The sequence below is a fragment of the Schistocerca serialis genome, chromosome 2, assembly GCF_023864345.2.
Source record: "Schistocerca serialis cubense isolate TAMUIC-IGC-003099 chromosome 2, iqSchSeri2.2, whole genome shotgun sequence".
Taxonomy (NCBI): Eukaryota; Metazoa; Arthropoda; class Insecta; order Orthoptera; family Acrididae; genus Schistocerca; species Schistocerca serialis.
In genome coordinates, this window is record NC_064639.1 from 51,600,814 (window position 1) to 51,626,579 (window position 25,766).

General features: G+C 37.2%; 1 protein-coding gene across 1 annotated transcript in view; it reads left to right on the top strand.

Moving 5' to 3' along the window:
• The first annotated feature begins 5,990 nt into the window (after positions 1-5,990).
• LOC126455722 (dynein axonemal heavy chain 3) overlaps positions 5,991-25,766 on the top strand; it is a 1,249,696-nt gene continuing 1,229,920 nt past the window's right edge. The window contains exons 1-3 of the mRNA XM_050091491.1: positions 5,991-6,029; positions 22,196-22,429; positions 22,530-22,547. Coding sequence (XP_049947448.1) covers positions 5,991-6,029; positions 22,196-22,429; positions 22,530-22,547 — 291 coding nt within the window. The remainder of the gene's footprint in view (positions 6,030-22,195; positions 22,430-22,529; positions 22,548-25,766) is intronic.

Here is a 25,766-nt window from a genome sequence, read left to right on the forward strand (position 1 = left end):
TGCATGGCATATGTTGATGCAAAACTGTTATTTTGAGGACTTTTGGTGATTATCCGATGGAGATGTATTAAGAAAATCCATATTTTGACGAATACGATTTACGCAGAAGTGTTTGACCAGCCGCTGCAGGACAGAAAATTTAATGGTGAGTCACACAATTATGTTTCATTCAAGCATTCAATAGCCAACTGCAGAATCCATTTTTCCCTTTCCACACATCCTGTAGTTTTCTTCTAGATTTTTCTAAAATTATCTATCTCTATTGTAGTTTGTGGTAATTATAGTATTGTTGTAGCATATGAAGATCGTGAATTTGACCGCCAAACAGTCATTTGTTACGAAAAATTTTGTCCGCCCTCCTGCAGCTTTCTCAATCATTGTTTGCAATAGAGCAATCATTTACACTGACGAGAAAATATTTCAACCTAAATTTGAGTCAAATTTTTATTAATCAGACTTATATTATTCCCTTTTTGACTTACGATTATACATTCTATTACAATGGAACGTGTTAAGGTAGAGATAGTTTCGGCAGATGAGTTAAGTGAAGTAGATTCATCTTTCAACCAACAAGAAAGTCCGCGTTTCCCTCCATGGACGAGTTCACAGATCAATGCAATGATTTTGCCTCAAACTCGCATTTGTGATAATACACAGATGGCGACTTTAAATGACGAAATGTGGAATGGACGCGAGACTAGACCGTCAGCGCCATTGTTAACATCAATGTCAGAACCGAATATGAGACAAATTCAGCAATGTGACAGAAATCGGACACAGGAAACTGACAAACTGGACCGACTATTAGAGTTATTTGCAGACATGAAACGAGACGTTAGTCAGAAAATTGAAGCAAAACTGGACGCACTTGGTCAGGACTTTAAACAAAGGCTAGATAAAAGCGACGAAAAATTTGACGTATTAAACCGTACTATGACCGAAAATTTTGAACGAACGACAAAACAGATGACAGAATTAAATAACACCACTCAAAAGCTCAGCCAGAGATTTGAAACTTTGTCCAACCGAGTCACTAAACAGGAAGAAACTTTGGTTACATTCACACACGAAACAAAAAACAATTTCACCCGATGTGAGAATCAGTTAACTCAAATAGTTAATGTGCAGCAGGAAGTGAACACCCGTGTGGAAGAGTTAGCTCAGGCCCACACTTCAGCTAGCTCCACCCAAGAAAATCTGACTGAAGAAGTGGGAAATATTACCCAGCAACTTACAATGGTAGTTCTTGAACAAACCCACCTCAAAGAAAAGATAGAAAAACTAGAAGATCGAGCGGACCTCGCGTCACTAAACGACACCAACATGGCCGAAAGAATTGTACATGAATGTAAATTGTGTGACGACTACCTGGACAAAAAACTTGAAACAATTACACAGGACATACTTTCAAAAACAAAGATACATGTTAAAGACGAGACAAAACACATACAAGACGAAGTGACAAAATTACGAGACAATGTTGTGCCGTGTTTGGCGATAGGTGCAAACGCATCGTCAGGAAACGACAAAACAGCTAAAACCATGGCTAATGACACAGACAGAACACCACCTATTGTGGAATCACCTGTTTCAAATCAAAATTACAATGTGCCGCTTTCTTTTCCACCGAACGAGCAATATTACGTTACCACACCTAGAGTAGCAAGTGACCTAAATCACATCAATACAGTTATGCCAACCGGCATGGCCGATGACACGTTTGTAAGACATGGGTATTTCCAGACATTTTCCAGTGAGGACAAGCACAAAGTCCACCCTATTGCGTTTATTAGATCATTTGACGGTGTTTTTCCACGTAGTTGGTCAGAAGTCGATAAAATCAGATACGTCACCAATCTCATGAGAGGACGAGCAGCTAAGTGGGGTGCCGCTATGAAACGGCGGTGCCTTACGTTTGAACAGTTCGAACAAGCCTTCTTGGACGAATTCTGGTCCGAGAATGAGCAACAGAGTCTAAGGAGAGAAGTGTGCAACCCCGAGACCTATGACCCTAAAAAAGAGACATTAAGACAATACTTTGAGAGGTACTTAGACAAGACACTGTACTGGTCCAAACCAGCCGACTTGTCAGCGATAATTGACACTTTAAAGAGCCACTTACCCTTTCCATACCGAGACAGATTAATAGGAGTACCGGAGAATGACGTTAAGACTTTCTTAAACTTCTTAGATCAAATGGACGTAGTTTACAGAAGCGATTCACGCCATTCAAATTTTATTCATATTAGTAACCAAAACCAGCACCCACCCCAAAGGAACCGTAGTGACGGTGGTTGGTGGAACCATCCGTCCGCGCCGCGACACAATACGGTGCCTGCGCGCGAAACATACTCAAATGGAAACGCGTATGACGGTAGGAACAACCGCAGAAATTCGTGGAATAATAATAACAACAATAATTATCACCTATATCAAAATGGTAACTACATGCAAAATGAAAATCACAGACAGTACAACAATAACAATAACAGGAGATGTGAGAATAACCGGTACAACCCGGGCTACTGTGACAGGTACATGACATATAACAGACATAATTACCACCAAAACAATACCAATCCCAACAATCACCGACAGAATATGTGGAACACACAAAATTCACGCATGACAAATCATAACCCTCCACGGAATCCGCCCCCGTTCCCCAGTACAGTTTTGCACTCCCCGCCACGAAGTAGCAATAACAATTGCGGCGCGCCATCAGCTGACGCGTGGGCGCCAACCGGCCTAAATGTAAACATAGTGGAGCTGGTCAATGAACCCGGCCAAACACAGCAGACGACGGAAAACAGTCGACGACCGAGCTAAGCGCTCGTGCTTCGGTCGTGAGGTGTTGCAAGAGCGCAACGGCTGAGACGGTTTGTTTCCCCAGGTACGATGACAAAATGACAGTAGAACAGGAATTAACAAATCTATCAGGTTGATTACCTTGTTCTTTTGCTTTCACATCCCAAGTCTACAAAATTAAAACAACTGAACAGAAAATGGCAGCTATTATATTCAGGTTCTTTCAGAATAGCAAGCATACCTCACCCAGGTTGTTACTCCCTAGAATACCCGTTATCTCACAAGCCGAGGGGGCTGCATCACCACAGACATTTGAAACCCTTTGTGCACTAAAACAACATAATATAATAATAACTAAGTTGAACATGAGCAAGTTGCTGTGAAAACGAGATCATAGATATTTGTATTGAATACACGAACATTAAGTTATACAGCATAAGAACACAAACATTCATTTATGGAAATTATATACTGCAGTTACACTTGTACACATAATTATGAAGAGAAAGTAAACCCAGGTGAGTACACTTACTAAATGAGAAAGGATATTCATATAGGAATGATATCTACACAGGTTACATTTGTTGTTAATTGTAAATTATAAGGCGAATCAATAACTAGTTAGTTATTTCAAGGCACTATAATGAGAGGAAATAATAGCTATTGAGATCAGTAATGACATAGGTATGTAGCAGAATGAATGAGGACGTAAGAATGAATGATCAGTATGAATGAGTTAATATTTAGGTTAATATAAGGAGGTAAATTACTGTGAAGTAGTTGGAGACAAGAGATTATTTGAGGAAAATATTATTGGAGTTTTATGAGAATGGAAGTGCCAAATGGCCCCACGTATGTGATATATTAATGTTTGATGAGGAATATGTTTAATGTATAACGATATATATATATTATGATGAATATGTGAGTAAGGAATGAGTGAGAATGTTTTGGTAATATTGTGCTACATGGAGAAGTGAGTAAACAGTCAACATCTTTAAGATTATACAAGAATTTCAGTTTGAAAGAAAACATTTGTGATGAGTTAGAACACGTGAGTACAAGACGTTAAAAGTGAATCTATTTACAGTGCCCTTGAAAATGAACGAATGTAAGAAAAGCAGAGTGAACATAATGGTGATTACAGCTGTTGAAAGAAGTGTAATAAGAATGTAACTTGGAAACACATTAGCTTTAATTTATTTCAGAAGTGTAACTTAGTAACCTTTCGTTAAGTTTTGTTAAGCCATTGTGTGGAAGAAAACATTTATAGTTTGTGTTCAGACAGGAGAATGATATTTTAAGGAACTTAAGTTGAAATATAGTTTTTACACAGCCCTCATGTGAATGCATTTGTATAAAAAATTTTTTTACGAAAGTGAAATTTAGTGCCATGTTAGCCTTTATTCTACTTACACATGACAGAAAACCCTGAGGAAGCAAAAGATAGGAGAGTTATTAAGGCCGTTTTGCGACTCGTACAACACCTCCACTTAAGCGAACAGATGACAAAATTACATCTACGTTGAAGACATTTGACTTTTCAGGCTATGCAAGGTAAGTGCAAAGGAGTAGTGACCACCCGTGCAACCGACGTCGAGCAACGGACAGTGAGAAAGAGACATTTTACTGTCAATTATAATAATATGTTCTTTATTTATGATTTATAGATAGAAATGATGTATATACACACAACATACATAATGTTTAACCTTCATTAAAGTAGAAGAAAGTTCATGGTTGAACTCTTGAGAGGAAATTTGATATGTTATCATATAATACACATTATGAGAGAGACAATCTCTGAGATACATTTTCCATTTGTATAGACGGTATCCACAAGAAGTGGAGATATTGAGGATGTACTGAGCAGATATGTGATTTACTCATGCAAGGATTTGTTAAGGTATCATACACTTAGTCATATGAACAGTCAGAACACAAACAGAGAATCTGTCATGAGGTTACACTACACAGACTTGACGTAAGGACACTTACATTTACCCATGATTTGGTAAATTGTAAGCACCCCCTTTCACACACCCCTTGAAGGTGATGCAAACATTATAACGTATTGTGTACTCTTTTTAATGTATTAGCTGTAGGATTAGGTAGTTTTTAGGTAGTGAATAGTTTCTTCCATTCTATCTTTCTTCCTTTCTCCTTTATCCTACCACCTCCTGCAGCTGGGTATTGTTTGTTTATGGAATGTAAGAATATATTGTGTGACAGTAAACTTTCAGGTATGAATAAAAAGACATGAAGAAAACTGAGTATGGCATTACAAGCCTGGTCAACCACTAGCCAAGATATGGAATAAAAAAAAAAAAAGAGAAATAATAAATGAAGGAAAGCCCGTGCTTTAAACATTAAGTCTTATATCCCTTGGCACGTCAAAACCTTAATAAAGAAAATCAAAATGACCATAACCCCAATAAAAGAAAGCCAATGGGACTTAGTATAATTTTTTTTAGTGTAAATATTTCACGTGTATATTCTTGTAAATTTATATGTATTTGCATATGTGTTAAAACTTTAATATTGTCAACATATTTTGAAACGTGACCACGAAATGTAAGCTTTCATAATTAACGATGTAAACATGCTTGGACAAAGTGAACTGTTAAAATGTAAATGTGGCAAAAAGTGTTGCAAACTGTGTTAAACAGTGAACGTTATAAACGACGAATTTTGTGTTGTTCGTGAAACTTATGGTGCATAAACCAAATAACTGTTTGTAAATCGATATAAACTGCAATTTACTTCGACGATAATGAGGATTTTCACACTGCAAATGAACGTTTGTTGGCAAGTGTAAACAAAGTGGTGAAACACCTACCTTTGCGAACATCGACGCCGTTGTTCCTGGCCGGCCTTCAGATGCTTGGAGACAATAAACTCAGCACCTGTCGTAGGCGATGTGGAGGCTAAAAACTACATCGACCATATATGCCCCGGGAACAATAGTCATGAAAACGCACAAGGACCTGGAGTGTTGTGTCGTAACAGAAGACATGGACGTTGCTTCAGATCACGCACACGCTCAATCTTATGGTGTCACCGAAATTAACACGCCATTTATGCTGGAATAACAACTTGTAATGGACACTATGTGAGAGCGAATACTGTTGAAGACTGTCATAACACAGCGATTTTGAAACTGCCGCACGCGAAATTCAGTGATGCTACTGCGCATGCGCAAAGACTACGTGCTGCCAGAGGTGAATTGGGAAACCAACGCTGGAAGCGCACAACATTAACTGCGCTGGTGAGCAGCTTGCTCAAACACACACTATGTAAACATATATATATTAATTGTCTAAAAAGAATCAAAACTGTAACAAGTGTATGTAGTATATAGATTTAGAAACCAAGTATTGGCAAAGATAATCCTCTAAGTATGCACGTGGCGTTTCCTGGGAAAATATGTATAATAGACATTTAGGTATATCTATTCTATTGTTTGCTAGCCTGCCACGCTAAATGTTTTAGCGTGACAGTCGAGGGGGCGATGTAGCGGGGCTTTGAATTTCGCCGCGCTACACTCGTTCCCTCAGATAAAAAAATGTCTCGTCGCAGCGGTATGAGCGCTCGAGGGCAGAGAAACTACTAAAATTGTTAACTTTTTTTGTTTTTTTTCGTTTCAATTGTCTCTTGATAGCGGTATCTTAAGGCAGGCGTGATCGGATGCTGACGTAAAAACTTAATGGCTAATCTTGATCTGATTGTAATGTGTAGACATTGTGGAAGTTATTAAGAAATTCGGTGGATGGAAGTAGCAAAGTGAATTAAATTGCATACAGTATCAAGATGATTTTAATTGGTATAAATTAGTGATCCCTGGACTATTACAAGATTTCGGAGCAGATTTTTTTCACGCTGAAATGAAGGAGATTTTTGAAGACGTGGACGCCGCCCGAAAGAAGACATGTTAACCTGGCAAAGAATGAACTCTAAGCTACGCCATTTCCCCCTGTCAGTTACATTCTGTTATTCTCTGTTTCTTTTCAATAACTTTTGTAGTGTAAATTGGTTTAACTTTTGCTCAAAAACGCCACAAGGACCACCCCAACAATAGCTTTTCCGAATAACGAAGTCCGATAGCTTTTCCGTAATACAAAGTCCGATCTGCATTTCTTTCATTCTTACCCTTTTTCACGGTCTCTCTTCTCCCATTTTTTTATTAACCACTACAGTGTTTCGCCTATAATTTGCAGCCAAGTGCCAACGAGAAGTGTTCATCAGTTGGTAACATGGCAGCTCGTGTAGCCAGTGTGAGGATAGTATCAGGTAACCGATGACAGCGAGAAATTACAGCTTGTTTTTAGTGCTGAAGCAATATTTTCCATCTTAAGGTCGCTCTAGAACTTAGATTTAATCATTGTGAATAAAGCGGTCTTGTTTTTAGTTTTGCCACAGATCGCTGACCGCATTTTCTCGGATACATTGTTCATCACGAAGTTGTGGTTAGCTTCGGGTATGTGTTTAAATTCAGGCCAAGACGCGTCATCTGCTGTAGCTTACTCATTGATCATTTAAAATAAGCTGCCAACAGAGAATCTCGAATTACCGCCATACCTCCTGATTGCCACTTCCAACACTGCTCTGCGTTACACATTAGCAGCATTTGTAAAGTGACCCACAGTGTTTGTGGGGAGTGTCTTGCGCCCGTAAAACGCCTGGCTGCCTGGCCTGACATTTACTACTGGAAACCAGCATCACGTGACTAACTGCTATATATGTCTGGCTGCAAAAACAGGTGAACTGCTGACACAGAACTCTATGTTCTAGTAGAATACGACTGCATATTCGGAGCTATAAAATTCGTGTATTTTTCGTCATTTTGATCCCTCGGTTATCTCTACGCGTTACACAAATTAGTGTGTATACTATAATGGCTGACTGCTGGTGAAGGGGAAAATATGACGCCGGCCGCGGTGCCCGTGCGGTTCTAGGCGCTTCAGGTTCAAATTCTGCCTCGGGGATGGATGTGTGTGATGTCCTTAGGTTAGTTAGGGGACTGAACCTCAGATATTAAGTCCCATAGTGCTCAGAGCCATTTGAACCATTTTTTTAAAAAAATATGACGCTAATTACATTTCGTTATACTTTAGAACTTTCGCTTGACTGAAAGAGGCCGTGCTTTAACTAGTTTTGTTGTAACACATCTGTGTGAACTCGTTGTAGAAGTAATCCACACTGGCACTGTCATGTCATAGATCCGTCATGTCAAGGTGTATTCGCACTGCCCATCACGTCACGGCATGTCAAGTTAATTGAAATCATGTGATCTAAGCTCGCAATGCTGTCCTCAACTGTTGTTTCGTGGGAACTGCGATCTTTGCAGGATGATTTTCGACTATTTTTATGTGCTTCGTGTACATACACAACGTGGTAGCTTATGTACACGGATGGTGGAGTGCACCTTTGAACGAAAATGACATTTATTGGACTCAAATGGTTTCCAGCTTGCAGGGATAGCTTGTATATTACATAAGTAAGATAGAAGTGCAAAACAGCACAAAAAAGTAATGTGGGACCAAAAAATGTAATTACGTGGTGCAGAAGGGGAATTTCACGCACTGTACAAGGAGCATTAGGAAGAGGAAACTGCATTTTATATTTTAGAAAGTCGAAGCATGATTTTTTTTCATTTATTACATCGAATTGCAACCAGAGTTGCTAAAAGGAACACTGTGTTACGAGTACTCATCACATTCCATGAAAAAATGATTTGTTTTAAAGTTTTAGTTTAGCTGCTAGTCCAGTGCAAATTTTTGTGGAATAATCGTAGATTCATCAACACCTCTTCCTTCAAGATTTATAGGTTTTCTTTACATCTTGTATTTGGCTTTTAATAATTCAAGTTCCATATTTGTACTGGGAATGGCTAGTGAACCCACATACATACTGACCACTGAGGCTTGCAAAGCTAATTTACACACAATCCAGAGAGCTACTTAACAATAAACAAGCTTGCCATGAACACACATTTAAGCAAATGAGTTTCAGTGTCTGAGGGTTTCAGTCCACTTCTTTTTGAAACAGTACAAATGTCTCACAACATAAAAATAAGCTCCACCAATTAATCAACCTGCTTCTATTTACAGCACTTTTTTCACTTCAAGTTGCACCCGTTTCATAGTAAATTATTAAACACAGTCCTGAAATATATAAATAAAATTTATAAATGCAGTAGAGGGCACGTAATTTAGTGCACCCATGTTGTGCAGTTGAGATTGCTATCTCACTGTTTCAGTTAACCTTTCGTCATTTATTATAAATTTTAACAAAAGAAAGAACGAAACAAAACAATTTATATCAAACAATAAATAATTGATATCAACCACAAAACCCCCAACAAAATGAAATATGGAGACATGTCTTTGTATCAGGAGGAACTCGCATTTTTAGCTTGGAGGTCACATGATCAACAACAGATAGATGACATCAAATGTCAAAACTTTCTTCCTGAGAAACTTTGACTGCACCATGACATGATGTGATGGGATGGGACGGCCAACGTTTCTGCCGCCATTCGAAATTCGATGCAGAATTTTTTGATGGAACAGGACATGACACAAAATGATGTGACAGCCAGTGTGAATTGGCCCGTAAACTCAAGATTATACAGTATCAACATTTGTTGTGATGTATGTAGTCAAGTTAATTACCAATGTGCATTAAATGTTGAGAATTGAATACAGTATTGAAGCTTTTCTTGCAACATTAATACAAGACTATACCATATGCTACTGGCACATTGGGGATTACTTTAAATATATTATTACAGATATTTTAAATACAATTATTACTGTATACAAAGAAATTATGTTAATGTTGTATAATTTCTGTCTAAACCAAGTAAAAAACCTTCAAATTTCATAAACACTTCTCTTTTAGTGCTTGCTGTATGACATGAAACTCTCGTAATTTTCTAGGTGTCTGTATCACCGGTAAAGGTTTATTGACATCTTCATCCCAGTGATATTAAAACTATTACGGTTTAATATATAGGGCCATGACTGTGTACGTCACATTTTTGTGGTAATGACTCACCCATCTTTTGGTATAAGGCATTTTTAGCGTAGAATGATAATACAGTTAATGTTGTAAATCACCGAGAAGAATGGTCAGTATGATTCAATCACATATTTCAATATTCCATTGACACATCTGGTCATTTTCTCTTATCGCAGGAATACAGTTAGTGTACAACATAGTTTCCACAGAGGCTAATAAAAAGGGTCATATTCTGGTGTAATCTGGTTGCAGCTAAGCAAGTTTTCAGAACAAAGAAAAGGGCATTAGAATCATAAAGAGTGTAAATCTAGAAACGACTGTCTAAGAGCTTCGGTATACTACCTTTACCGCGTGTTTACTTTATGGAGAGTCTCGTTTCTTTAAGACTAAAGTGATGGACAAGGAATAGCAGAATATTTAACCAGTGTCAGTGGTCACCATAACAGTGCTGTTGATGTGACCTTCAGTCTGAAGGCTGCTTTGATACAGCTCTCTACACTGCTGTATCCTGTGCACACCTCTTTATCTCTGAATAATTACTCCAACCTAAATCATTTTGAGCCTGCTTGCTTTATTCGTCTCTTTAATAGCAGAAACTACATTAAAATTAGTAAATTCCAGCAGTAAATATAAAACAATGTAAACAAAAAATTACAAAGAATGCAACTGAAATGAAAACGAGTAAGCGTTATGGGAGTTGGCAAGCATAACACATGTTTAGCAGCTTTTTTCACAATGGTAGAACATGCACAGCCAGGTGTTCTCTGAAGCCAGGTGAGTATAGTCATGTGTTTATACAATGAAAATCACTGGTTTCTATCTTTTGTAGTAGATTCTTCAGTCGATCTGATTACAGTGTTGTGGCTATTATATAGAAACACTAAAACATTAACCTCAAGAACTTCCGCTAGTCTTGTTTTAAAGGTAACCTGATAGAAATGAATCTTGACCTTCAAGTAAAAGTAGGGTGAATGGGAATGTAATTTAAGGGGAGATGGAATTTAATTTTTATGCCTATTCTGCCAGCGCTGTCTCACCCTTTTACCAGGTACACTTTTCAAAAGAACTATAAGTGTTAAAACAGTGAAATATTTACTGAATGCATAGAACATATAGGCTTGCATTTACAACTAAAATGAACAAAATACCTCTTATTGATTTAAAGATTTTTTTATTCGTTAACTAATAAAATTTCGCTTTTCGAAATACATTAATTGTTATAAAACACAGTCTGCTGGGTCAGTGGTTCTCAGTTTACTAGTAATAACTTATTACCATCCTGAGTACAAATTGAGCTAATTTCTTATTCCCAACCCAGTTAGTTTAGAAAATAGTGGTACCTGAAAGTAAAAAAAAGTTCTTTTGAGAAAAATGAATTTAAAGTTTAGTATTTCAATTTTAGTACACTTACCACTAAATTATACTGATCTCCTTCCCTTCTCTTGGTCCCTCTTCTTTTCCATCTGGCTTCTTTTGTGCATTTTAAATTAGTAATTTCTGCTTTGCAGATTCTATTTTTTACCTATTTGCACCAACAATTTTGCCGTAGTTCCACCAGATTTTATGCCCAATACTTCCAAAACATCCAGTTTCCTTGTTACTCCATCACTGAAGCATAAAACAGCATCTTAAGCACCATATTTGAGAGTTATAGTCTGAACAAATACAGGTTTCAGTAACCAGATCCAAATGAGAGTATTCACACATCTGTTTAAATTTTGCGTTTTCCCATAGAGATATTACTTCAACAAAGTAATTTACAAAGATCTCTAAATATAGATTTAATTTCATTCATTACTCCTGTAGGTAAAGAATGTTTCTTTTTATATGTTGCACTGCTCCTGTACTTGCCCAAATTTCAGGATCATTCAGACAAAGACAGTGCTGAGGAGCTTCATTTGTGGGAAGCTTATGGAAAAAGACTGCCCATGCAGCTTTTTTCGTGTTTTCTAAATTCCCAGCGCTTCTTCTTGTGGCCAAGCCATAATAATTCTGTAATATATTTATTTCAACATTTATCACAATATCTTTACCACCTGTCTTCTTACCTCCTTCCACTACTATTTTTGACTTCTCTTTTAATACTCTTCTCAACCTGGACCCCATTCTCTCCTGGACACTCCCAATGCGTTTTTATTTAGAAACTGTGACATTAGGACTAGAGGGTTGTTCTAAACAAATCGAGTCATAAGCCTTGCAGCCACTGTCCCCTAAATACTGTGTCTGCCTGACAGCTCTGTTTGCCACTGAACGACTAGCAATAATGAAAACTCCTGCTATTTCCATCCCACCACTTGGACCATTATAATTCAACTGACAGTTTTGTCATCCACTGTTTCAGTTTCACTGCCACAAGGTTTACAGTATTTGCTTATAATCTCTACATCTGTTACCTTGCCTATATCAAATGACGTAGCAGTCACAACATCATTTAATGAAGTGTGGGCTCGTTCTTGCCAGCTACCATCAAAACATTTACAAATATCACTGCTTTCACTGCCATCACTTTCCTTGAGTGCTTCTTCACATGTTTGCTTCATTGAAATGACTTCAGCGACAGCAGTTCCAATAACTTTATTGTAGATGGATTTGGAACATCAAGTAATGTACATAAGAATTAACTCACCTCCATCCCTTTCCCCGTAGATCTGAGGCCATAAACTAGTCTTGTGTTATTCCAATACAAATTACTATTTGCCATTTCTACGTCATTGTTATAGCAACTGCACCACATTTTGTACAGTTCAAAGTCAGGTTTGACATAATCCCCTTGCTATGACACTGATTCTCTCCCAAGGATATGATACCACCACATAGTCTGCACACAGTATTTTTGGAAATGAAATCACAGAACATACTACGGTTAACCACAATATTTCCAAATGCATGTTCATCTCCACAAGCTGACTGGAAGGAAACTCCTCGAAGACACTGCGGTTTCTTTCTTGAGGTGCTGACTGTCTTTATGCCTAGTTTACACGGCGACATTGGGTTGCGCCACTCGTTATGCGTGGAATGAGTTTTATTTATTTATTTATTTATTTGATTAGCCATCTGTAGACATTTTGCAATGTATGGATGTTGTCAGTTTGGATACAGTGATTTTTGCAGATACATTGACACTTTTATATGCATTTACAGAGTATACAAATACAATGACATTTATCACTTAAATTACATTCAAACAATTAAATATTCACTTATTGTTTAGAAACAGTGTTCCTGAAAATATAGTTTAAGGGTTTTCTGTAACAGTACATGTTGTTAATTTCTTTGATGTCCTGTGCAGCTTGTTATACATTTACAGAATATACAATACAATATCATTATGTCACTTAAATTACATTCAAACATTTAAATATTCACTTACTGTGTAAAAACAGTGTTCCTGAAAATACGGTTTAAGAGTTTTTCTGAAACAGTACATGCTTTTAATTTCTTTGATTTCCTGTGGCAGCTTGTTATACAATTTTACACCCTGATACAAGAAACTTTTTTGGGTCTTATGCTTGTTTCTCCTATCTAGATGAAGGCAGTGGCTTGTTCTTGTGCTATAGCTGTGTAAAATGCTGTTTGTACTATAATTCACTATATTTTTCTTTATATATACTATAGTGTGGAACATAAATAAACAGGGAACAGTTAGAATACCAAGTATTTTGAATAGTTCTCTGCAGTGAGCCCACTTACTGCTTTTAGTTATAATTCTCACTGCTCTCTTCTGCACTTTAAAAACTGTTTGTAAGTTGAGTACATTATTTCCCCAGAAAATTATCCCATAGCTTATGACTGAATGTACATAGCTAAAATATACAGTTCTTTGCACGCAAATGGTTTCATATTTGACTGTAGACACGGTTAAACCAGTATATACTTCAATTTAGTCGTTTTGTGGGTTCCTGAATCGTGTCTGGAATGAAAGTTAGTCGTGTCTGAAATGAAAGGTTCGACGGCTGCACGTCGGAGTTGTGATGGAGTTGAAAGCTTGTTGCGTGGAATCGCTACATAAGAAAAAATAAGAAACGTGTTTGGATTCGTGACTGGATGAAGAAAAGACGTCAGCTCGGTTGCTCAGCATCCTTGCTGAAATAATTTGTAATGGAAGGCCCAAGAAGCTCTTTTAATTATCTTAGAATGTCACCAGAACTGTTAACGTTTCTTCTAAATAATCATGCGATAAGGAATAAAGAAATTGCAATGCATGAAGCACTGTCGCCAGAACTGAAATTACAAATCACACTTTCATGCATTACATGATTACAATCGAGAAAACTTGGCATGCGATAAGATGCGGTTTTAGTTGGTGATGACACTTTTTCATTAACACCAATAATTACTAACAGTAATAATTATTGACATTAACAGCAGTAATTATTCGAAGCAGGCCGCATTAAGAAGAGAATGGTTTCCAATCTACTCTCTTGAAGATAGATCTGTACAGTGGCAATATTTCAAAATTCAAACATTTGTGAATGGGGGATCACTGCTGCTCATATTTCAGTTTGTCTACACTCTACGAACACACATAACCTCAAAACTCGTGCAACTAGTGTCGCCAAAGTTGGAACACGCCGAAACTGTTTAGTTTCACCGACGAGTTGCGCAACCGCACCGCACTCATGGGCAGTGGCTGGTAACGCAGTTGCCTTGAGCTAGTGTCGTCGTGTAAACTAGGCTGTAGTTTAATATTTTTGGTTCCTTTGACCCAGTAACCTCATTTACATGTACATATTTATTTTATGTGAATTTTAATTTAGGCGAGAATATCTTTATTTGTGGAATTTTTATGAGAACGTGCGAATCCAGAGGAAATACAAATCAACACTTACTTCACTCGCACAATCAAAAGTGTTCCAAAGAAATAAAAACACGATCGGGACTATGAGTGTAGATGCTGGATAGAGAGTAGGAAACCTTACACAATAAAACAATAGAAGCAAAAAATACCGTACAAGGAATGAAAGAAATCTGTGCGTTAACTCTGCGGGGTGCAAAAACGAAGGCGTGGCGTTTAGATGCTAGAGCGTCAGGAAAACCATGATACCTCACGAAAAAATTTTCGTATTTATATGAAACAAAAACTGTTTTACGCAGGAAATAGCGGGCATTTCAAATACCGGTACGCAAAAATTTAAAAATCCTCATAAACAGAATATATTTGTATGAGACATGTAAAACTGTTATGACTGGAGTCTAAATAAATTGAGTGATGGAATAAAAACATTTATAAAGCATACAGAGTCATCAACAAGCACAAACGAAAATTTCTGTAACCATCAGGGAAGTACCTGTACCGTATATTGGTAATGCATATGGTACTGTGTATTTATGAGCTTGAATATAATACAGATTCTGATCTGAATCTCCTCCTTTTGTGCGATGCAGCTGTGTAAATTTAATCTAAGAGAAGACCACCATAGCTAGTCTTTTTAACAGGTACAATCAGTGATAGTGGGACTGCTTCTCTCATGTAGAAACCCTTACTGTACGCTTTTCTCTGATGCAGATTTCACTAATTTCACAAGTAGTATCAGTTATGTAGGAAGAAAGTGTGGAAGTAACCCATTTTAACAGCCGGTCTACATTATCTTGTGAATAGAAGTAATTGTCTCGTCTCTTGGGCGCGACATTTGGGAACAGAATTCTTTAATGAAGAAATCTACTCATAAAACGCATGTAGCCTATAGTGTATATTGTACAACCCCGAGTTCAACCTGACAGCGAAATATATTTTAGAATCTGATATTCACGCTTTTAATTGGTCTGTATCATCAATTAAGTTACTGGTGGTAGGTTTGATGCAGAGGAATAGAGAAGAAATGCAGTGTACAGCCGTACAAAATATGGCTACGCTACATGATATTTTGGGAGCGATTTGACTTTATACCATCTGTCAATCAAAAATTAAGCCAAGATAGTGTTTCGATTGACGAATGATAGTGAGAGCACACACTGATAGATCGTAGTTTTGTATTCTACGTTCCAGTCAGACAGGCGTAATATCACGTGTGCCAAGCATTCGCGATTGTTAAGTATATGTGTGCGCTTATAACGCTGTAAATGAGGAGAAACATTTGCTGCACTGTTCTATCAATGGATTTGTTGACGCGACGTCTGTGTTGCCATGTTACTTAGTAAACAGTATGTCTTCGAAATATTTGATACACCTTTTTAATGCGCATTTGTGAAGAATAATTTTTCTTTGACCAACTGCTTTATTTTAGCAGTAAGTATACGAATACATTTAGAAATAGTGTGCAGATGCCATTAACTATTAAATATAGGTCTGGGAGAGGAACTGTGTCAAACGTGTCAGTTTTTACGACCAGAGTTTTCATGATTTTCATTCTATGTAATAACAGCAGACCAGTTATAATTTGCCCCATTCAATACAAAATGCATTTCGTATTATTATACGACATGTGAAGAGACACTGTTACTATCACTGGTCCCAGCAACAATATACAATACTATCCTTACCGACAACGGTGTTGTGGTAGGATTCGTACTTCGTTCGAATTCAATTTGGACGTACCGTTGATGTTTTTTACACAAGTAATTCAGTAAGGACGTACGTTTATTACGGTATGTAAGCCTATTCAGTTCACTTGTTAGATTCATATCCAGTACCATACTCGTTGTCTTACCGGTCGCAAGGAGAATGTTGAAGGATGGGGAACGAGACGAGGTACAAATTAACAAAAGCAAAGAACATCATAGAAAATTAGTCGTAAACAATCATTATATTGTTTAATGATATATTTGACCAAACTCAAATTAAATTTTATGTAGCAAGTTGGAAATATAGCTGCAAATACTTTGAAAAAACTGTTGCTTCCGCAGTTGCCTGTTACCTCCAATTGTTAGATTAATATTTACTTTTATAAAGTAGTATTTTTTAAAGATATACTTATCTATACAGAGACCTGTGTACCGTACATACCTTCTGCATACCACATGCAGTTAGTGTCAGCATGAGTACCAGTAATTTAAAAACAACTTTTACACTTCAACTTGCCAGTGTCAGCATGAGTACCAGTAATTTAAAAACTACTTTTACACTTCAGCTTGCCATGCAGATAATTCAGATTTTAAATTATTGAATACTGATATTGGTAATGTGTGGAGAGAGTGGCTCATGTGGTAAGTTTTTAATTTTCTTCTGAGTTGGTAGATATGAAATCTTACAGTATCTTTGATTTTGAAAACCGTTGTTTTGGAGTACATAGCTCCACTCTGAAGTCTTGCGGGGGAGGAGGAGGCAAGGTCTACATGAACATATTTGTCATGTGCTGTGACCGTAATATCCTACCTCATCTGAAACTGATTTTTATTTTCAGCAACAAAAACCATTAAGAAGTAAATGTATTAGGGAGTGAGTATAAGAATTCCAAGATCTCCATCTACACATATGCTCTGTGAACCACTGTGAGGAGTGATCGATACCACACATTTGGGGTACTTTCCATTCCAATCTCATATGGAATATTGGAAGAGTGCTTAAATGCCTCTTTTTCTCGTTGTAATTAGTCTGTTGTAATTAGTCCCTACAGGAGTGGTAACTAGGATGGTGATAAATATCTCTAGATCTTCACATAATACTGATTGTTGAAACTTTGGTATGGAAGGTCACTAATATATGATATGAACAGTTAGGATCCCAACATACTTGCCGGGGACGTGCATGAAGTTATTTCCACTTTCCATCCAAGATGACATGCTGTGTCTGCCATATCGACATTCCCAATCCAGTCACAAATATAATACACTTGTTAATAATTGTTTGCGTGGTATTGAGTCAAATGCTTTTCAGAAGTAAGAAGTATTGAATGCAACTGATTGTCTTGATCTATGGTGAGAAAAGTGCACGTCAGGTTTTGCATATCAGTGTTTATGAAATTCATCGTGCTTTGCATGAAGTAGGCCATTCTGTTCAAGATATTTCATTATGTTTCAGCTCAGGACATGTTCAGGATTCTATAACAGATGGATATCAGATGACAGTTTTGTGGATCATTTCTGTTATCCATTGTTTGGACAGTTGTAATTTGTGCTTTCTTCAAATCAATGGGCATTTATTTTTTTGTGGGGATGGGTGGTAGGCGGGAGGGAGGGACTATGCATATTATGGTGAAATAACATTAACTCTTTGTAGAGTAAGGCAGGGATTCCATCAGGCCCCGCAACCTATTCTTAGTGATTTCAGTTGGCAACATCAATACACTTAATATCTCTAGCAGTAATTTTTGCAATGGTGCGAGAAATAATCTGGGGCAGTACAGCTGTATTTTCCATAGTAAAGCAACCTTCAAAAACAGAGTTAATTATTGCTACATTTGCTCTGCTTTCCTCAGTTTCAGTACACACACACACACACACACACACACACACACACACACAACACACACACTTCTTTGGTGTATATAAAAGAAAACATTCTAGCTTGCATAAGAATCTCCTGCCAACACCGACCGACTGCTGTCCATGTTAATGGACATTAAGCCCAGGAACATATCAGATGGAGTAATGTGTCAGAGAGCAATTTTCCGGAGTTTCCAAGGTAGGTAGTTCTTCTGTGCCCATCCACATACTCAGCCAGTCTAGTGTTGCACATACCTATATAAAACACTGTGCAGTGGACACAGGTTAGTTAAAACATTGTGTTGCTCCAGGGCTGGAATAGGAAGTAATGAGTGAGTGCATGGGGAAAGTCTTATTCTGGGAATGGTTACAAGGATAGGAACCTTGGAGTAGGGATACAGGTTTGAGAGTGTCATAAAATTTGACTATGTTCTTATGGTGGTTTGGAGGGCAAGGTGCAATTTCGGGTGGGACATTTATACTAGTTTGTACTAGTATTTTTGTTTTACATTTAAGAATCATAAGTTATTTGACGTCAAATTACTGTTTTGAGCAACAAAACGACTCTTTCTAATTCTAACAAATTCAGATATACATATTGAATTGTGTGTAATATAATAAATAAAATCAGTGTTATGGGTGCGACAAGAAATTGACATGGAACTGAACAATTTTGACATCAAAACAGTAATTCTGCTCTGTTAGTGGCCACAATTTACCCAAGCCACATTCAAATTAAATTTACATTTTTCTTTTAAAGAAACATGTAGCTATGAGAAAGTTGCACCAATTCTTGACAATATACATGGTATGTCATATGTTTATGGGTGGGACAAATTGTGTGATGTGTGATTTACATAGAATATTAAATTGCTGTACATAGTCTAACTAAATACATACTGTTTAAGCTAAAAGACAACGTGAACAAGATAACCCATGTGGTCATCATTCCCTTTGGCAGTCTTTGTTTTCATTTATCTTGCTCAAACTGTCATCTGTTTTCTACATTTTGTGCTATTTATGTTAATGTCTTTAGTTTCAGAATTTCATCGCAGTAATTATTCCTTTCTTCACTTTCTTTTAGTTTTCTACATATATCATTTTCTGACCTGTCTATTTTTTACTGTCTCCCTGCCACCTCTATTGCAAACAACACACGTAAGTTTTTCACTCTTATTAACATGTGCATGTTGTAGCATGGTCACTGTCTTGCATATTACCCTATCTTCCACCTTTAAGGTCTTAAGTTTTCAAATCTTGTGCAGTGCAGTCCCCAATACTCAGTCTTTCCTTCTCATCCCGTGTGATAAATCTCCCCTGACCCAGTATTGTGGGTGACTTTTCTGAATTCTATACCTTTTCCTAAAACTCACCAATCCTTTTCCTTCACCCCTCTTCCTTCCCCTTCAACCCTTCTCCCAGAAGAAGGAGCCACTGGTTCCAAAAGCTTGCAAACTGTAATACATTTTATACGTGTGTTCTCCTGCCACTGCTTGGTGAGTAGATTTGTTTATCTACTTAATTACTTACAGTACGCAAGGGAAGATCTAGCCCCAAAATCAAGCAGTTAGTCACCTGCAAAGGGCCAGTGCAATCTTGGTTGAAACATCAGCATTTTAGTTGTTTTCATGTTTCATAATGATGCAAATTAAAACTCAAAATGATTTTATTCAAATTGATACTGGCCATGAAAACCTACAAACTTACATTTATGAATATTCTTTAGACGTTATTATGAAAAGGACGGGTTGTTAGTCACCCTCTAGCTGAGATGTTGAGTCACAGGCAGGCGTGACAAAAAAGCCTACTAAATACATTAAACTTTTGGCCAGAAGGTCTCCTGATATAGGCAACACACACACACACACACACACACACACACACACACTCATTCACAAAAACACAGCTCAGCTGCTTGAATATGTGTGTGTGTTTGTTGTCTTTTTGGGGCGAAAGCTTACATGTTTAGCAGTCTTTTCATTATGTCTGCTGCGACTCAACATCTGCGCTGTATGTTGAGTAGCGCTCTATTCTTATCATAATACTGTCAGTATTCCATCATGGGTTTTCCATTGTTTGAATATTATTTTCCATCTTTTTGATCTTGACTGAGTTTGACTCAAATTTTGAAATGCTTGTGCATCCATAGGTTTTACATTGTATTTGTATTTTTAATGGCTTCAGAACTGTCCTTCATAAATTTAATGTTTGTTCTTGAGAGTCTGCATTCACATGTGATTTGTAACAGAAATCCATTTCTACATTCTAAGACATAAATGTTTAATCATTTATGTTTGTACTTTGTGTGCAGTGTAATTCTTCATGATTTTTAAATAATTTCTTTCACATGGCTCACTTGACCACAAGTAGTTCACAGTTACCAGTCTTACATTAATTTTAAAGCAGTTTTCATGTAAAAATCATTTACAAAATTTGTACTGGATGTCATTCCTGACTTACATAACTGCAAATATTACTACTTTTAACTTCACTGTTACTAGAGCAGTTTACTTCGAGCACTCCGATTGGTGCTACCTTCAAAAGACATGAGATCTCCTTATCTGACTACTGTTTCAGGTGTATGTTCCTCATGTTTATGTAACTTAACTGATTTCAGAGAATGCTGTTAGGTATGTATTTCAGAATGTTTGTATATTGTGGTAATAAAAGTAATCAGTTAACGCAATAGCTCAGTAAATCTTCTCAGAGGCAATTTTCCGTAGAAACACTTCACTCACCAAAAGGCAATAAATGGAATAGAATGCTTCCCTGAAATGTATTCATTAACTACATGAGAATAATGGAAATTTCTGGGTGGGGCAATACGTAAAATAAGGGAAAGATAACTACTCACCTATAACAGTTATGTGTGAATGTGTATACTGTTGCTGGAAAATGAGCTAGTGCTCGAAGGATAGTAAGAATGCTGTTTTCTGTTAGGTTACTGTGCCCCATGCATTGACCCATTTATGAATTACAGATTGTTAATATGAACTGTGCTAAAGTTTGACTGATTTGAGTTCAAAATGTCCAGAAAAAGATTTCTCACGTTTATTTTTGATGGAGCACATGTTTTTCGTGAAGAGCACGATGACTTTGTATTTACTACCTACTTGTCATTATATTCTGAAAGTGACTACAGGAGGAACACCCAAATTTTCCTTGAAAATTATTCAATGGACCTCGAACTAACTGATCTCCATTACATGACTTGTCTTTGTACCTCTCAGAATGTTCATCTGAATGATAACAACCCCCTAAGATGTTTATTCTGCAGTAATCTCCATTGTTCTGACTTTTTTTTAATTTTGATTTCTGGCATCTCAGTACTTAGACATACAGACATTCTACAAGAAAACCTATTTTATGTTTATAGGACAGCCACAAATGGAAATCAATATTTTTTTATTTTGAAATGACAACACTATTGCTTGTGACCTGTGGCTGTCCTACAAACTTAAAATCAACAGTCACTGTTTCCCCTTCAGATAATACATACTGTTGTGAAACCTATTTTAATTTAACTTATCTCCTAAATAGGACCAAAACATTATTGGAAACTACATTTTTAAATTTATTTATTGGCTTTTGGGGCATGCCCATACAGCCATCTCAATATATGACGATACAATACAACACAACACACAGTCCCCGAGTGGGGGAAATCTTGCACCTGGCTGGGAATTGAATTTGGGCCTCTTTGGTTAGAAATCTGCTGCACTGACTGCACAGCTACTGAGGCAGTCATTGGAAACTACTTTAAAGTAAGAGATATTACCAATTTATATATGCATAAGCTGCCATTTTCTCATGTATGCTTTACAGAATCAAAATAAATTGTCTGCCTTAATTATGCTGACTTTTATATTAGGTCTATCTGTCAGCAATGAAAAAAGTTACTGTTTAAAGAAAATGAACTGTAACTCTTGCTGTTTTTAATAGCCCACTTTTTAAGTGAGTAGTTCTTGGAACTCTTATTTAACAGTATTTTTTTGATTTTCAGGAAATATATTTTCGATGGGCTAATATCTCTGGCTACTTCTTCGAACAGAAGATGATTGGAAATAAGCTGACAAGAGACACGCTCTCCACTCGTCGTTGTTATTTGCCTGCACCAAACTTACCTATTGTCGATACAGATCCTCCCTCAAAACTTGTTGAGACTGTAGTTGAGCATGATGCTTTTCCTCCTCTTATGCATCCAAATACAGGCTACACAAAATCAGTGCCATACAGGGTAAGTGCATTTTTATTTAGTAAAGTATTACAGTGAATATAGTTGTGCCTGTAAAAGTTGGCAATCTGTTGTGGAGTAATGCTGTACTTTTTATTAATAGGTACAACTTTTTACTGAGGTTAGTCAACCTATTACGCCTCTTGCTTGTTTATATTTTTTTTACCAGAAAAATTGGGCATGCAGTATGTGCACTGTTGGCCATTAAAATTACAACTGCAGGATGGACAACAAATAACAACTTATTGCACATATACAGTATAGTAGGACTGTACGATTCAATTTCTAGCCAGTTTCGAGATGCAAGGGGTCCGAAATTTAGGACACAGAAGTGCCACGTCCAGCATTGACAGCAGCTCTAACTCGACTGGGCTCAGAGTGAGGATGACAGATACGTGCCACCTCTGTCAGTTGTAGTGGTCAGCTAGTGGCAGTGTGCACCACACGGCAGCATGCTCATTTCAAAAGCATGAAGATCTGGAGAATGAGCTCGCTGAGCAGACAGTCGGACACGGTCTTTTATCAAGGTGAGTGGGGATAGCACCAGTAACATGTGCCCTCGCATTATATTCTCGAAAGTTAACCTCACAGAGATGTCGGACATAGGGTACGGCTACCTCAGACATAGGGTACAGCCACAGGCCTTAACATGTGAGAAATGTAACATCTACTGCAAAATTACTGGCTTACCAGGTACGTGATCCAGAGGTGATTGTGATATGGCACACCACTCCATTGTACCGTTGATGCCTCTGACAGGGATGAATCCAGTCTGGCAATGCCCGTTCACTCCGTAGCCTCCATATCCAGGTAAATACAACCTGCCATTGTGTACTGAGTGAGCCTCGACAGAGGCTGCCGTACTGACACCCCGTGGTGCTGCAGATGCCAGTGCACTGCCCGTGCAGGTACTCATCGTCCTGTGAACTGTGAACGAGCGTGTTTCCTGAATTGAGGTGCATCACACAACCCGAATGAGTGAACACGGAACCCCTCCTTCCACGCACCTGTTGTGCAGGGCTGCCGAGATTGCACATCTGGTTGAGTGTGGTCCTCCTGAATCCGTCATATTTATATGTGCACAGCAGTCAGGGGCCCTGATCGACGTGAGCACCAATATCGCAAAATGGTGAACTGCAGTCCCGACAGGCTATGGCTGTGCCACTTTTGAACAGTTAGTACTACTTTATATAAGAGGAAACCTTCTCATAAACAAAAATGACATTTGTATCAAATTCGTGAATAAGAAACACTCTGTGTAATATATCCTTGTACTCAGGTTAATAGACAACATTATTTATGCCTGTCTTGTATGGTTGCATTGAAATGCAAATTATTTGCCTATCCAAGTACACGTCGTGCCAGTTTGACATTTGTTGTATGCTGCCTTCGAGGTGAAGGAATTTTAATGGCCAGCAGTGAATCTAAAATGTGGTAATGTTTTTGAATTTATTGTACCCAAAAATAATCATTTTCTGAGGTAGTTTTTGTTCGACAATCAACTCTATTATGTATCTCCTTGCAATAAAAAGGCTAATCTGAATTTAGCAGATTCAGAGTTTTTATTGGTCAATCAGCATTATTACATGCAATAGACTTCATCAGTTCACTTAACCTATTAATTTTACAAAATAAATTTTTACATATTTAAGTTGATATTGGGCATTTCTAAAAATTCTTCTAATGAATAGAATGGAATAGTTAACAAGAAGTTATGTACATTTTCTTTAAATAATTTGTCAGGCCTGATTGACGTGTTCTTAGACAGTTTGTTATATATTTTAATTGCCATATACTTATGACTATTGGTAGTTTTAGCTAATCTGTTTTGTGGCAACAGCAGAGAAGTACAGGTTATTGTATAGTAGTCATGCCTTTGTTTTGTTACACTTAAATTAGGTAGTTCAGCAAGTATGTAGTTAACCCTGTCAAGAATATATAAATTAATAACTGTTAAAATTCTATATTTAATGAACAGTGGTTTACAATGTGTCCTATTATCTACCTTAGCCATTACTCTGATTGCTTTCTTCTGGATCACCATAATTTCATTCATTTTTCTGCTGTTTCCCCAGAATATTAACCCATACCTTAAAACAGATTGAAAAAAAAGGCAAAGTATGCTGTCCTTACGTACTCAAATGTCACACAACACATCAGCCTCTTCAACAAATATATCTCTTGACAACCTAACCACTATTTGATCAACATGAGAGTTCCATGTTAGACTGTTGTCAAGTATGATACCTAAAATCTTTACCTTTTGTTTTTCTATTTTTGTAGTCTTTGATAGACTAAACCACATATTCTGGGTCTTTTCCTCACTTAATAATAGACCATTTGCATTAAACCATGATGTTGCATTTTATTTTGCCAATTTCATATCACTTACAAGGTTATCAAATACATGGTTTACAGATAGAAAAGTCGTATCATCTGCATACATATACGTCTTTACATCTATATTTCCTAGTAAGTCATTTGTGTGTACAAGGAAGAGAAGTGGTCCCAATTTAGATCCCTGCGGCACTTCGTGTTGAACCTCGAGTGTGTTTGACAGATGACTTCCTGAACTCACCACCTGTTTCCTTTTATTGAGGTATGGTTTGATGAGTTTTAAACTTCTATCACATATTCCATAATACTCAAGTTTAGAGAGCAAAAGTGAGCGGTCAACACAGTCAAAGGCTTTGCTCAGATCACATAATGCTGCCAAAATGTCATGTATAGCTGATCTTCCTTTTCTGTAGCCAAACTGTGATGCACTTAACATATCATTTAGTTCTTGGTACTCGTACATCTGCTGATATATTATGCCTTCAAAGACTTTACCTAGTACTGGAATTAGTGAAATTGGTCTGTGGTTTGCAGGATCTGATTTGATACCTTTCTTAAAGACTGGAGTCACCTTGGATAATTTGAGAGGATTAGGAAAAACTCTTTCTATGAGACACAGGTTTATAGAATATGTTAATGGTGCTGCAATGTAATGTATGATTTCTTTCAATAGATTGTTTGACATATTAAAAATATCTGTACTATATGAATTTTTCATTTCTTTGACTATTTTAAGAACTTCATGTTGCCATACCTCTTTGAAGTGTTTCAATGATGATGTGGCCCTGTTATGATTTAGATTTGCTCTCTTAAGGTAATCTATATATGTTACATTGGGTTTACTGATCAACTTTTTGATATCATCAGCACAGCTTACAAAATATTTGTTGAATGTATCTGCTGGTATTGGGACTGTCCTATCAAAGTTTCTGACTTCACCTTTAACAGTATTAATTAGTGACCAGGCTGTTTTGCATTGGTTTTAACTATTTTTATGAGATTT